Source organism: Phalacrocorax aristotelis, chromosome 1, assembly GCF_949628215.1.
Source record: "Phalacrocorax aristotelis chromosome 1, bGulAri2.1, whole genome shotgun sequence".
Lineage (NCBI taxonomy): Eukaryota > Metazoa > Chordata > Aves > Suliformes > Phalacrocoracidae > Phalacrocorax > Phalacrocorax aristotelis.
The window spans coordinates 27,315,066-27,328,680 of NC_134276.1; the positions used below are offsets into that span (position 1 = coordinate 27,315,066).

Consider the following 13,615-nt stretch of genomic DNA (forward strand, 5'->3'; position numbering starts at 1 on the left):
ATTTCACAACAGACAAGGTGACAAATCAATGACATCATCAAGAGGTTCAAACTTGTTTTCATAAGAGCCCAGCTCATGCAGACTATTGATCCTTATGGCAATTTGCTTCAGCTCTAATCCTCTTTAACCTTTCTCCATGAGTTAGAACAGAAGCAATACATCTGTCAGTTGTGTAGAAAAAAAAACAACACAAGAAGCTTTTGCAATCCATTCTACTTGACATTTTAAATCAAATGAAGTTTTGTTTAGAAAATAAACTCCCTTCCCTTCAACACTAGGAGCTGATGTTCATCAGCTGATTTAGCTGAATCTTTTAGCATATAATTTTAAACTCATCAAGAGCAAAAAGCAATACTACATCTTCAGTTTTACTGTTATGGAATTTGATTTTATGTTGATATCAATAAACTCACTAGTCATATATTACTGAAAAAATGATACATACAAATTATTTAGCATAGCATATTTCTACATACAATATGCACTGAATATATATACACTAGATCCTGTAAGGGATTCAGTACAGGTGAAGAAAGGCTCCCTGTACTTGTCTAAATGCCAAGTGCCCCCTTGTGGTTAACATATCTTTATAGTCGATACCAGACCGAGAGCTGAACTCCATGATTGCAGAGTGTCCCGCTCGCACCAGATGTTGGCAATGGCCAGGGTAAAAAAATCAGCCCGGAGACATGGTGCCAAGTTCAGGCTCTCTCCGTGTAACAGGTGTGGGACACTGCTACCCTAAATCCTCATGGCAGTGGTCTCCACAGCATTGGTCACAGAGGTTATCTGCTGACTTGGGGAGGAGGAAATTAAAACGGAGACCTCCATTGCTGTGGTTCAGATGGACAGAACAAGTTGTTGCTGACTCTGAAATGTTTCATTTACTACTGTCTCTGAAAGGCCTGAAAAAGGGTGGAGAGTGCTTCCTTATACATTTTCTCTGGAAGATATCCCAGGGTCCCAGTCAATTGCTAAGGAATTCTGGAGAAAAGCCAGCTAATAATGTCACTTGACAGCAAGGTTTTTCCCTGACCATTTCTTTGAAATACAAAGTATATTCTGCCTCTGGGAATACCACAAAGTGATTTGAACAAAACAGTCTGTTAGTTTGCATAAGGCCACCAGGAGGAACAACTAATGCCAACATGTCAAGGAAAGTTATAAATGCAAATCAAAAAGGTCTCTTGGAGGTGTCCAAGGTCAGATGAAAGGAGTAGGAAGGGGAAGTCTGTGAGGAGGGCAGTCAGACCTACTGAAGAAGGTCTTCAAGACTTCTTCAAGAAGTCTTCTCCTGTCAAAAGGAGAAAGATTAGAGAACTTTCCCCAAAACACTTCCAAGTTTCACAAAAAGATACAAATGCATGCAGTCTATGAAACAAACAGGAGGAACTGGAGCTTCGTGCCCACTCAGAAGGTTATGATATCATAGGAGTAACTGAAACATGGTGGGACAACTCAAATGACTGGGGGATCATGATGGACAGTTATAGGCTCTTTCGTGAGGACAGTCAACCATTGGAATAATCTCCCCAGGGAACTGGTTGACTCGGCCACATTGGACACCTTCAAGAATCGTCTGGACAGGGTGCTGGGCCACCTTGTCTAGACGGCGCCCTTCCTAGAAAGGTTGGACTAGACAATCCCTGAGGTGCCTTCCAACCTGGGATTCTGTGATTCTGTGACAGGATACCAGATTTCTTCTTCCCATAGATCTACTGGTGACTTAATCCAGCAAGAGCAACAAGGTTCATTGTCACTGTCATCAGTGACTTCCTAAGAGAATTGTCAATATTTCCTACGCCATTTTGAAGTGCTGATGTTCTCTATAAGCAGTTATCAACACCTACTGAAATAAAGTCTTCGTTGCATGTTTTCATAAACCCAAGATTCCCCTCCTGTCATGCTGCCAACACCTTCTCCAGTGTGACACTGCCGCACATTCTACTTACAGTTTAAAACTGACAGCAAAAACCCTGAAGTGGCTGTGTGAGGGTCTTAGTCCTGTGGTCACAGTGCTCTCAGAAAGGCAGCTTGCAAGGCAAGTATATAGCCCTTAATGTCAGAATTTTCTCAGCTATGGTGCTGGACATTCCTGAAAATGGTGATTTATCACAGAAGCCTTTGTTCCTTGGCTAAACTTAACTAGAGCGTTGCTAAGGCAATGCTATCAGGAGTGTGCTCTTCTGAACTGATTTTGCAGTATGCTTTTCAGTATTTGCATACTAAAGCCGCTATCTAGGGATTCTTTCTTGCAGAAATGGTGAGACAGAAAGGAATAATTTTCTTTCTGCTTATATGGGAAATTATGCTTAGCAGAGAAATCATTTCATAGAAAATCATTTAATGAAAAAATGTGAACAAATGAATGCAGCATGTTTAATAGAGGCAAGTAAAATTCACACCATGTTATACTTCAGAGAGAAGGCATTCCTTCTGTAATTATTTCTGAAGTACTGTATGACACTTGTATTATTCATTGGGACATAAAGGAAATTACTGACTAAACATTAGTTTTGGACACTGTTGGAATTCTCTTGTGCTTGACACTGTTCAGGTTATTTTTAATCTGCCCTCAGTACACAATATGATTTTCTAAACTGTGGCTGTAAACATTTTTGTGTTCAAGGTATTGGTTCTGCATTTATTGTCATGTGACACCTTCATGATTTTTCTGAAACAAAAAAAATATTATCTCAAGTCAGTATAAGGACTTCAGAATAATAATTGTATATTTAAATGGTTTAGGGGTTGTAGGGGAATAGACAGGGATCGGCGACCGGAAGATCACGGGATGTGACGGAAAGATAGACTCCTCCCCATAGGAGTGGCAGGAACAGGAAGCGCAAGAGCTATATAAGCGTGTGACGCAGCCAAATAAACGGACATTTTGTATCCATCATATTGATGTCTGTGCATCACTGTCCCCAGGGTGGGTAGAGCCCTGTGTCCCGGAGATATGCGGCCCAAGATAAGTTCTCCCGTAGAAGCGTACAGCTACAAGGGGTGTTTTCAATAGTAAGGAATCATTCATACATTTCTAATTCTAAAGCAAAAATAGTGCAAGCCGTCTGCAACAATTATCGCAGTTTATCAACACAGAAAATCCTCTGTGCTTCCTTGTTCATACTCCAGAATTTGCATTTGTATTCTTCTCTTTCATTCAGGTTTTTATAGCTTGCTGACTGCCAGGGTCCCTGGTGACTTATCTTTTTTTATTTTCCCTGTAGTGCTTGATATCAAGAAAATATTTTATGCTACCTATCTCTAAATGGGATGAATTACTGTATGGAGATGTTTTTCTCCTTCTATTGACTATGGTACATTAAATGACTAGCTGAGTGTGATAAATCTCTTTAGTACTATCTTTGAGATATCTCCTCTGTTAAATATAGCTGAAATTGTGTAGGAAGTTAAGAATTATTAGACATCCTTCTAATACATCTAACTGCGTAATTCTAATTTCCTTGGGAACATAGGTTAAAAAGACTTGCAAATGCTATTTAATCTTTTTAATATGTTGCTCAAAACAAAATCTACTATCTACTGTTGCCATATGCTAGGAATTATATCATCTTGCTGGAAGAATCACTTTGCAATCTTTCCACAGAGCTTCATATGCAACTGCAAGTTGAAAGCTGAATATCATAGTGTACTTTTGATTTAACACATACACACACGACTTAATATATACCCACTTTCAGCATTTTTACTTTGAGCAAATGTAGATTGATGACTGGCTGCAAAGCTCTTTGGTTTTTTACACCCACTCACCACATCTGCTCTTTATCCTCATCTGTGGAGAAGCTAAATATTTCTCCCCCGATCTCCCGAACAACTCTCAAAAACATAAAAAGGATTTGGATAACCCTATATGCCTCAACACCACAAAATGATCTGTGTGGGGTTTTTTTTTACCAATGCTTTATCTCCTAAAATTTAAAAGAAAAAAAAAAGCAGCTTTGCACTCTCCAAGAGTACCTGTAAATATACACTGTCTTTTCTGATAGCTTCAGTGAAAAAAAAAACAAACAGCGAAGCCCACAAAATACATCTAATTTCTTCCCCTCTTTCCATCTCCCAAAAATCAAAACAAAGAAAAATGAAAAATTTCACTAAATCCCTAAGCACTTTTTTTCCCCTCTGGCTAGCAAACAGAAGAATGTATTCACTCAAAGCTGGAAGGCTGAAGGAAGGGCAGAAGAAAAATCTATGGCATGGCACATGGGCTCCAGACTTCCCCAGGTGTCACTGAGTAAGTCTAGGACTCTTCAAACTGTCTTCTAGACTCCTTTTGGCAGTATGAATCTTTCAGTTGTGCTGTCATTCTTTCCTTTGTGGGAACCATAATGAAACCTCTCAGCACCATGGCTCATAGGTGAGGAGGCAAGGCAGTATTCAGTAGGGATCAGAAATGTACTGGATTGGTGCAGCCCAGCTGCTGGCAAAAGAGATTATCTCACTGGTAATGACCCTTCAAGTGCTTGGCAACGTGTAACTGGATTTGTTAAGAGAGTACTAGCAACTGGATAGAAATAAACACTTCTGATACTGTAAGCATTCATGCCAATCTGTGCTTTAAAGGCTGATAGGAATAACATTGTCTGAAGCAGACTCTACTGTAAATTTTCTAGATCAGTGTACTGTCTTAAAGACTTTTCTTCAAATATAATCCCAGTTGTATTTTCAAATCAACTCTGAAACAGGAAAGTGGGATATGAAAGATTTTGTTCTCTTTTTAATTAACTGTTTAAAAAAGACCCCATATCCTGCCAACCCAGAAAACTCCATGGTTTCTAGGACAGACCTAAAACTAGCAAGAATGTTTATTATCTGAAAGCCATGGATCAGATCAGAAAGAGCAGTTAATTATTCACACCCTTCTTACAACAGATAATCATTTCCACTAATAGGGCATGCAGCCTCCTCTAGGCTCAGTAAACTCCCATTAATCTTCAGAATCTGAAGCACAAAAAATTAAGATGGAAACACTTCTCTAAGCATAAGCAACTGGGATAAAAAACATCAGAGCCCTACCTCATAATGTTCATTATTCTTGCTTATGTTACAAGGCATTATCACATCTTTACCTGCCTTCTTTATTCCTAAAAGTGGTTAAGAAGCAGCAAAGGTCTCAAAATAAAAGACTTCAGCAGATGACAGACTAAAGAAAAAGCAGTCCTGAGTCTAAAATTGTTTTCATTTCATTTACTAGTTTAGAAGACTAAATGGCCAAAATATTTGGTTTTTTCTTGCCATTTTCTCTACAAGATCACAGCAAAATGTCTTATGCTTTGTTGAAATACAGGTCATGAAATATGAGCTTATTAATAAACAAAATTTTTAAAATTAAAATAAATACTTCCTTTGGTGTTGCAAAAGTGGTGTATTTACTGTACAATGAGGAATTTTCCTGTAAGTGTATTATGCAAAATGTTACTGCAACTATGTGTCTATGTTATCACAGCTGATAAAAACTGGGAGTAGTGACTGATACACCAGCAGATTGTGTTGTCGCTCAGAGGCGCCTCAACAGGCTAGAGAAATAGGCAGAGAGGAATCACATGAAGTTCAGTTCAACAGCGGAAAATGCAAAGTCCTGTCCCCGGCAAGAAATAACCCCAGGCACCAGTATATGCTGGGGGCCAACTGGCTGGGAAGCAGCTTGGCAGAGAACAACCATGGGGTCCTGGTGGACAACAAGGTGACCACGAGCCAGCAATGCACTCTTGCTGCAACGAAGGCCAATGGCGGCCTAGGGTCCATTAGGAAGAATGTTGCCAGCATTCTTGAGGGAGGTGATCCATCCCTTCTCTTTAGCACTGGTGAGACATACGCAGAGTGCTGGGTCCAGTCCTGGGCTCCCCAGTAGGAGAAAGATACGGATTTTCTGGACCAAGTCCAGCACAGAGCTACGAAGATGATTAAAGGACCAGAGCATCTGACAGATGAGGAGAGGCTGAGAGCTGGGATGGTTCTGCCTGGCAAAGAGAAGGCTCAGGGGGATCTCAACAATGTGTGTAAATACATGATGGAAGGGAATGAAGAAGAAGGAGCCAGGCTTGTCTCAGTTGTGCCCACTGACAGGATGAGAGGCAACGGGCACAAACCGAAACACATGAAATTGCATCTGAACACAAGAAAGCACTTCTCTTACTGTGAGAGTGGTCAAACACTGGAACACATTGCCCAGAGAACTTGTGGAGTCTCCACTTACAGAAATATTAAAAACATAACTGGACATGATGCTGGGCAACCTGTTGTTGGCCCTGCTTGAGTAGGAGGAGTGGTCTAGAAGATCTCAAAGGGGGCCCTTCCAACCTACATGATTGCATGATTTTGTGATCAAGGTTTAACATTTTTCCATTTATTCATGGAACTAGTCCAACTCCTCCATCTCATATGCCTTACTGCACGTCCGATCACACAACCTTCACTCAGTCAAAAATTTCACTGCATGATTCTTCCCAACATTCCGGTCTTACAGCCCTCCTATTTAATTATTTTACTCCGTACTTTATAGATCTATAAGCAGTTGCATATCTAAAAGAATAAAAAAGTAAGCAGGACTGATTGTTTTGGTTTCTAGACCAGGCTGTTGATATTTCCTGTCATGAAAAAAACAAAGATTATACAAGTTCTTCAATTACATTGCCTTTTTTTGTTAACCGACTAAATGCCATAGTACTCACCACGGACATTTGATCAAAGATGCGAACAACGGACAATTTATCTACAAATAAGCAGAAAATTTGACCCATTGTTATAATTTCAACATCACAAATTCTATTGAAGAACAGTTATGAATACCCATTTCTACCTGCTGGATTGCCACGAATAAGCTCCATCTTCTCTTGAAGAATATTAATTTGCCTTTCCAGCTGTTTGTTCAATTCTACTTGTGTCTCGTATCTAGTTTTCCATTCATTACCTTAAAAAGAAAGGCTGGGTTATTCTGTTTCCCAGATTATTTAATGCCATTTCAAGTAAAAGCTGGCATTTTTTCAAACTGTTCCTACTTTTTTTTCTGGAGACTGAGGAAGTCTCCAGTCAGTAAGCCTCATAATGAGGATGTTTGCATACAAAAGAGCTTGAAAATATAAATCAAGGCAATTTTTCACTGGGCTTACTGTGGCCAGAATATTAACCAACTCTATGAATTCATGTTGTTCTTTGTCTCATTAATAATTAAAGCTAACATGCAGCATGTAGTATTCCTTGATTTTACATTTGCAACATCACACCTCTAATTGTCATGTCTGAAAAGGGAAAACTTAAATTTCTAAACAAAAATTTGTATCTCTGTAGGGCCTACCCAAAAGAATAAATTTCCTTTGTTTCTTAATCAATTAGCAACACTCTGTTGTAATGCACTTACCTTCATCTTCAATACTGCTAAGTCTTTTTTCCAGTTCTGTTACTGTATTTCTCAGTTCAAATATAGAGATTTCAAGCATTTGCCTGTGGTATTTAGAGAAGTCAATAAATCGGCTATTGCATTACTCTTACAATTAAAAAGAATAAATTAATGTATTTTCAAATTAAGCATCTATTGATCTTTCCTATGTAATTACATCATCTTGCCCTTTTTTTATTTTTTTTTTCTCTAGGGATACTACAGTGCCTTAAAAAAACCCAGCATTTCTACTTTGTGAAGAAAATTAATTCCATAAAAAACCAAGACCAACATTTCCTAAAATTTAATTACTATCTAGCAGATCATCAGAATTAAGCAAACGTAGAGAAGACAGTGGCTTTCATTTTTCATCTAAAAGAAGATGCACAAGGAATATATTTTCTGAAACAATAATGCGCCTGAGAGATGTGCTATTTGAAATTCGGACTTAATTCTTCACTTTGACTCACTGCTCAATGATTAATAGTTATTTTCTAAATTGTACCCATAACAAAACCAATCAAAGCATACCATGTACTATGACTATCAGAAAAGAAACACAGTGATTAAAATAAGATGAATGTTACAAAAAAAAAAACCACAGGAGCTAAAGCCACCATTTTTTTCAGTACCTTAAACTTACTCTTGTGGGAAAATATATTTTTGCCTGTTGATCACTTCTGTATACTGGTCAGGCAGTCAGACAACTGACATGTACCATGGAAACTGGATTCTTTCTGCCTTGGAAAGTGCAACCAGAGAGAGAGCACAACGCACCTGCATGCATCATACAACACACTGAATGACTCTCATCCTTTTAAGTGGCAAGATGGTAGTTCAGTGGTCTACAATGAACCATATGATTTCAATCATGCCACGAGGAAATTACTGCTAACTAAATTATTGCCCATATTTATGCCAACTGCTTGGTTATTTTTGGAGATGTATATGGAGAAATATTCCTGCCTGTGAGATCCCAGGAAGTCAGCCCACACCAGCATAGCTGCAAGAGAAACACAGCGCAACACAATGCAAGAGCAGTTTGTGGTTTTGTCCTTTAAAGTTAAGCCTGGAAGGCCAAGATTTCAAAAAACAACCAGTGGTTCTTGGGTGCCTCCATTTTTCAGTGGCCAAATTGAGATATTTCAAAAGAACTGAGAACACAACTCTGCAAATAAGGCCCTTTGGAAAATGCTTTACAATACCAATATGACAACAGATGTCTTTTAACTCTTAGCCTAGTTCATTAAAACATGCAAGAAAGAAAATAATTGTGCTGTCCTATTTCTTGGTGTTGCCTTGTTTTTTTAAAGGGGGGATTCCACATCAACACGGATCTTCTCCTTCTGAACATGTTCATAATGAGAAATTATCTTCAAGAAATAATTAACCTATGATAAATCAAAGCTTTGATGATAGAGCTGATCACTAAGCAATGGTATCACCTGTGGCACTCACAGAATCACAGAATGGTAGGGGTTGGGAGGGACCTCTGGAGATCATCTTGTCCAACCCCCCTGCTTGAGCAGGCACACCTAGAGCAGGGAGCACAGGAACGCATCCAGGTGGGTTTTGAATGTCTCCAGGAAAGGAGAATCCACAACCTCCCTGGGCAGCCTGTTCCACCGCTCTGTCACCCTCACAGGAAAGAAGCTTTTTCTCATGTTTAGCTGGAACTCCTCATGCTCACATTCAGTTGGTGACATTTCTTTTCCATAGCTTGAAACATCATATTTCAACTGAAAGCTGCAGAAGCAGAAGCACACCAACCAATCTTAAGAAACAGAAGAGGTATGCCTAGAATGGGAAGGGCTGAAGAGCTGAAATAGCAAAGAAATGTAACGAAGAGTAATTTAAGATAATTCAAGTAAATTTTCAGTGCAAGAAACATACTGGAGCCCAATAAGACAGACATCTTGAGCAGCAGGGGAGAGCTGGGTTTTCTATTCCCTCCTTGTTCCACTGCCCCTTTTGTCCCTACTAACATTAAATTAGATAATGGGGACATAGGCAAAGAAATAATGGCAGTACAAGTAACTTGCTGGAGACAAAAGGGATGTGGTGAAAGCTCCAGGAAATGATAGACTTGAAACATGAGTCAAAAAGCTTAGATGCAGGAAAACCAAAGGAAATCTGATTGCTGCTGCCTATTTGCTCCCACTCCAAACGTAAGAGGCAGATGGCTAGGAAGAAGAAAGACAAAATCTTACTACATTGATGGGTATCATTCCAATACAAATAGATAAGGTTTCTGTAAGGCAGATTTCTATCAGCCTCTCAGTGCTTGGAAAAGAGGAAATTATGATGACAGTGAGTGTTAAAATAGGATTTTCGGAAGGAAAGTAGACACAGTCAGTACTGTAACTAGAGCTCAGCTGTATCAAAGTGAAATTGTTTTCCTTTTCAAACAAATCCTAACTAGGTGCTTAGACAGAATCAGAGGGATAACACAGGAAAAATGAGTTCTTTAAATCTACTGTTTTCAGTTTTTAATTTCTGTTACCATTTCAAGACTACACACAACATTTCTTACATTAGATTTTATTATTCTTTCTGCACCATTAGCAAAACTGCCAGCCAACTTCCAATTATTTTTGTCCTGATGAAAATATGTACAGAAATGATAAATTGTCAGGTGTCAGACTATAATTGCTACACTGACAGGAAGTCTTATTTTCATTTGGCAATTGAAACCAATTTTTTTAAAAATCTAGCTATTATGAAACATTTAATACTCCAACAGCACCCAGAAAGTAGCCAGAGTGGAACCTCCCTATTTTAGTCAGTGTATATGCAGTAAATTACAGTCCCTGCACTGACAAAGAAGGGATGTAGAAAAAAGTGGCTTTGACCAACTTGGTAAATACTTCAGCTTTTTAATGTATTGGAGCATTTTGTATTTCTGGGGTTATTTCTAATTGTGATAGGAAGTGACCGTCATACCGTGTATCTGTTACTGTGAATTTAATGCAGCTGTGTAGAGCTGCCTGCCCAAACAGAGACTTGGTCTGTACTTCGAGGGACTGTGGTATGACTTTACCTGCAATCTCACGTATTAAACATAATCAGATATAGCCAAGTCCTATGAATCTTTCCCATGTCAATGGACAATTTGTAGTCATCACAAGAGGAAAGCCCATAAATCCTGGAAGCTCACATGTAAGTCATCAGGGGAATTTAACTACATCCTTGCATACTAAGTATAACAAGAAAGCCACCTAGATCTGGATCTCTGGTACACGTATCAGGCAAAAGACTGCCTGAAGCCATTTTCTATAGTGGAGAGAGAAACAAGTGAAACATTACAGGAGCAGCTCAAGGCAAATCACCAGTTCTAGGGCATCAGCTCTATAACATGGCAGACCTCTACTGATTCCTGTAGAAGACAAAACACATAGGTGCCTTCAGAACCTATGACAAAGCAGAAACAATACTGTGCAGTACAAAAGGCACCACAGGGAAGAGCACATACTCTACTGAAAGTGACAGACTTCTGACACTTGCAGTCAGCAGTGTGCTGGGAAAATACTACAGCTTTCTTTGCCAGGAAAGCCACAGAAGCTGAAATCTCACAGGCTGAATTAACACACAACTCCACGAACATTACGAAGTAGCTGACATGCATAAAAATATGGCTTTAAGACATCTTTGTCTATTAAGAAGTGTACTGCAGTATTATATACCTTCTCCCTCTCTCAGAAACATTTGCCATGACATTTCCCAATCAAAACCTGCACTGAATCTTGATTACAGTAATTCAGAGTCAGATTTCAGCTGACTTTCATTAAAGCCTTTGAAAGACCTCACAATACTACATCCACAATCACTGAGAATCAGCAGGTATTTTATGTACAGACCCCTTACGGACACAGATGATTCAATTTACTCTTTGAAAAAAAAATCTCTTCTTTGTGAGTGTTAAATGAGAGTGGTAGGTGGGCTGTTAGCAAACCACCTAAATGGCATGATAATCAAATAAGCCAGTAAAAAGACGACAAGGGTGAGATGGCTGTGAAGGAATGCAGAGAGCTATCTACAAGCCAGCCATCCTCAGCTTGCTTTATACCCAATGGAGAGAAACAGGCACCTCCTAGGGTGTGAGTCATCTCGTGCTAAAACAGCCAGCTGAAGCAGGTCAGATGAATCACATCTTCAAAGACCCTTTCTCTATTCATTGACTGTACATGCCACTAGTTTAGATGTAGATGTCTAACAACCCTGGTCATTAACAGTTAGGTTGAATAAATCACTTCCATGAAATAGGCAATAATGGTATTGTCTATTTGCACACACAAGCTACACACAGAAAACAGGTGCAGAATCTACCTGGAGGAGCAAGTCTTTCACTGTTATGCCATCAAAAGAAAGGTTTTTTATTAAATATGTTTTCCTTTCATTGGCAAATAAGGCACCACTTCACAATGTGTCCTGGGCTTTGGACCCAGTCTTGCAGGAAAGTCTCAGTGATATCAGCAAGAACCTAAGGTACATAAAGAATCTAGGTTTTCATTAATTAAAAACAAAAAAAATCAGAGCAGTGAAACAAAGCCAGTAACATTCTGCTTTTTACCTAAACACCTATAATATCAGGATCATGTGTCAGGTAAAAGAATTGGTACATGCAGAGGATAATTGATATATTACACTGACACACTACTGTTCAGGAGACTTAGTAAAAGGACATTTGTTTACACATTGGTGCAAGTATGTCCAAGCTCTTTTTTGTGCCATTTTGAGTGCAGAAGCTGCCTAACCATTTTTGACTCTATTAACATTGGCTTCCCCCTTTTCATTAGTGAATAAACATTTTATAAAGTCCACAATTGCAGGACTAGTTTGAAAAGAATCTGCAGCCTAGACACTGAAAGAAACATTGTCCAGGGGAAAAATCAGTATGGAACAGAATATTTGAAAATGGTATGTAAGTGTAAATATTAGGGGTCTGACTGAAGGCAGCACAGGAGCTTCTGACATTTTCTAACTTTTATTTTATTAGCATTCAAAAGGCAATCACGCTCTTTAACATGCGGAAAAATGTGTAACTTTCTAAGCAAACTGGCAAAAAAACCCAACCTAGAATCCCACCACTGCGTAAGCATCAACAATCATCAGAGCACTGAACCATATGCTGCTGCATAAGCAAGGGGACTAACTGGTAGCAGCAACATTCCTCATTTTCTCTGCAAACTTCAATAAAGAGATACCATACCTTCCCTGTAGGTTTCAGACATATTTACTGATAGTAGAGAACAGTGAAATCCAGCTTTCCAGTTTTATTCAACATCGTGGAAAGAAGTGTATTTAAAGAGCACCTTGCTGTCCATTTGATTCTTCTTCCCCCAAACAAGTGTGCACCCACATAAGGTCTTTTCTGTTCTTACCCCATCACGGCTTCCAGTCCCAGTGTACTGGTTTTGGCTGAGATACAGTTAACTTTCTTCACAGTAGCTCATATGGTGCTGTGTTTGGATTTGTGATGATAACACAGACATTTTAGGTATTGCTGATCAGTGCTTACAGAGTCAAGGACTTTTCCGGTTCTCACGCCACCCCACCAGCGAGTGGGCTGGGGGTGCACAAGAAGTTGGCAGGGGACACAGCTGGGACCGCTGACCCCAACAGACCAAAGGGATAGTCCATACCACGTAATGTCAGCTTCGGCAATAAAACGAAGTTTGCCAAGACTGTCATTGCTTGGGGATTGGCATTGTTTGGCTGGTGGTGAACAATGGGGTTTTTTTTTGCATCACTTGCTTTTCTTGTGTTTGTTTCTGTTTCCTCTTTTTTTAAACTTATTTAACTGACCTTCTCTCAACCCACAAACTTTCTCACTTTTACTCTTCCAATTCTCTCCCCCATCCCACTGGGAGGGGGGTGAGCAAGCTGCTCTGTAGCTTTTAGCTGCCTACTGCAGTTACACCATGACACCCAGTCCTATTTTCCATGCCTGTTCAGTACCAGCCTCATTTTTGGCTAAAATTACGTATCCTACTTCTTCAGGCTCCCGATGCCCACCCCAGCTCTTTGGCCAGCTGTTCCTATTGCCCACCATGCCCTGTGCCCCACGCTGCCTCACCAGTCCCAACCCCGCTCCCAGGCCAGCCGTAGGCGCCCCCGGCAGACACACGGCCTCCCCGGCCGCCCCCGACCCACCCCACCAGCCGGGGCACCCCACACAGGCAACAGCCGCCATTTTGCCGCAGGGAGACGGCCGGAGTC

The 13,615-nt window shown here is 39.9% G+C and overlaps 1 protein-coding gene across 1 annotated transcript in view; it reads right to left on the minus strand.

Annotated features, from left to right (window-relative positions):
- Positions 1–13,615, minus strand: part of CCDC169 (coiled-coil domain containing 169) — a 33,671-nt gene that overhangs the window by 19,743 nt on the left and 313 nt on the right. Inside the window, exons 2-4 of the mRNA XM_075085167.1 lie at positions 7,379–7,461; positions 6,821–6,931; positions 6,693–6,733 (exon numbers count right to left, since the gene is read on the minus strand). Of these exons, the coding sequence (XP_074941268.1) occupies positions 6,693–6,733; positions 6,821–6,931; positions 7,379–7,461 (235 nt within the window). The remainder of the gene's footprint in view (positions 1–6,692; positions 6,734–6,820; positions 6,932–7,378; positions 7,462–13,615) is intronic.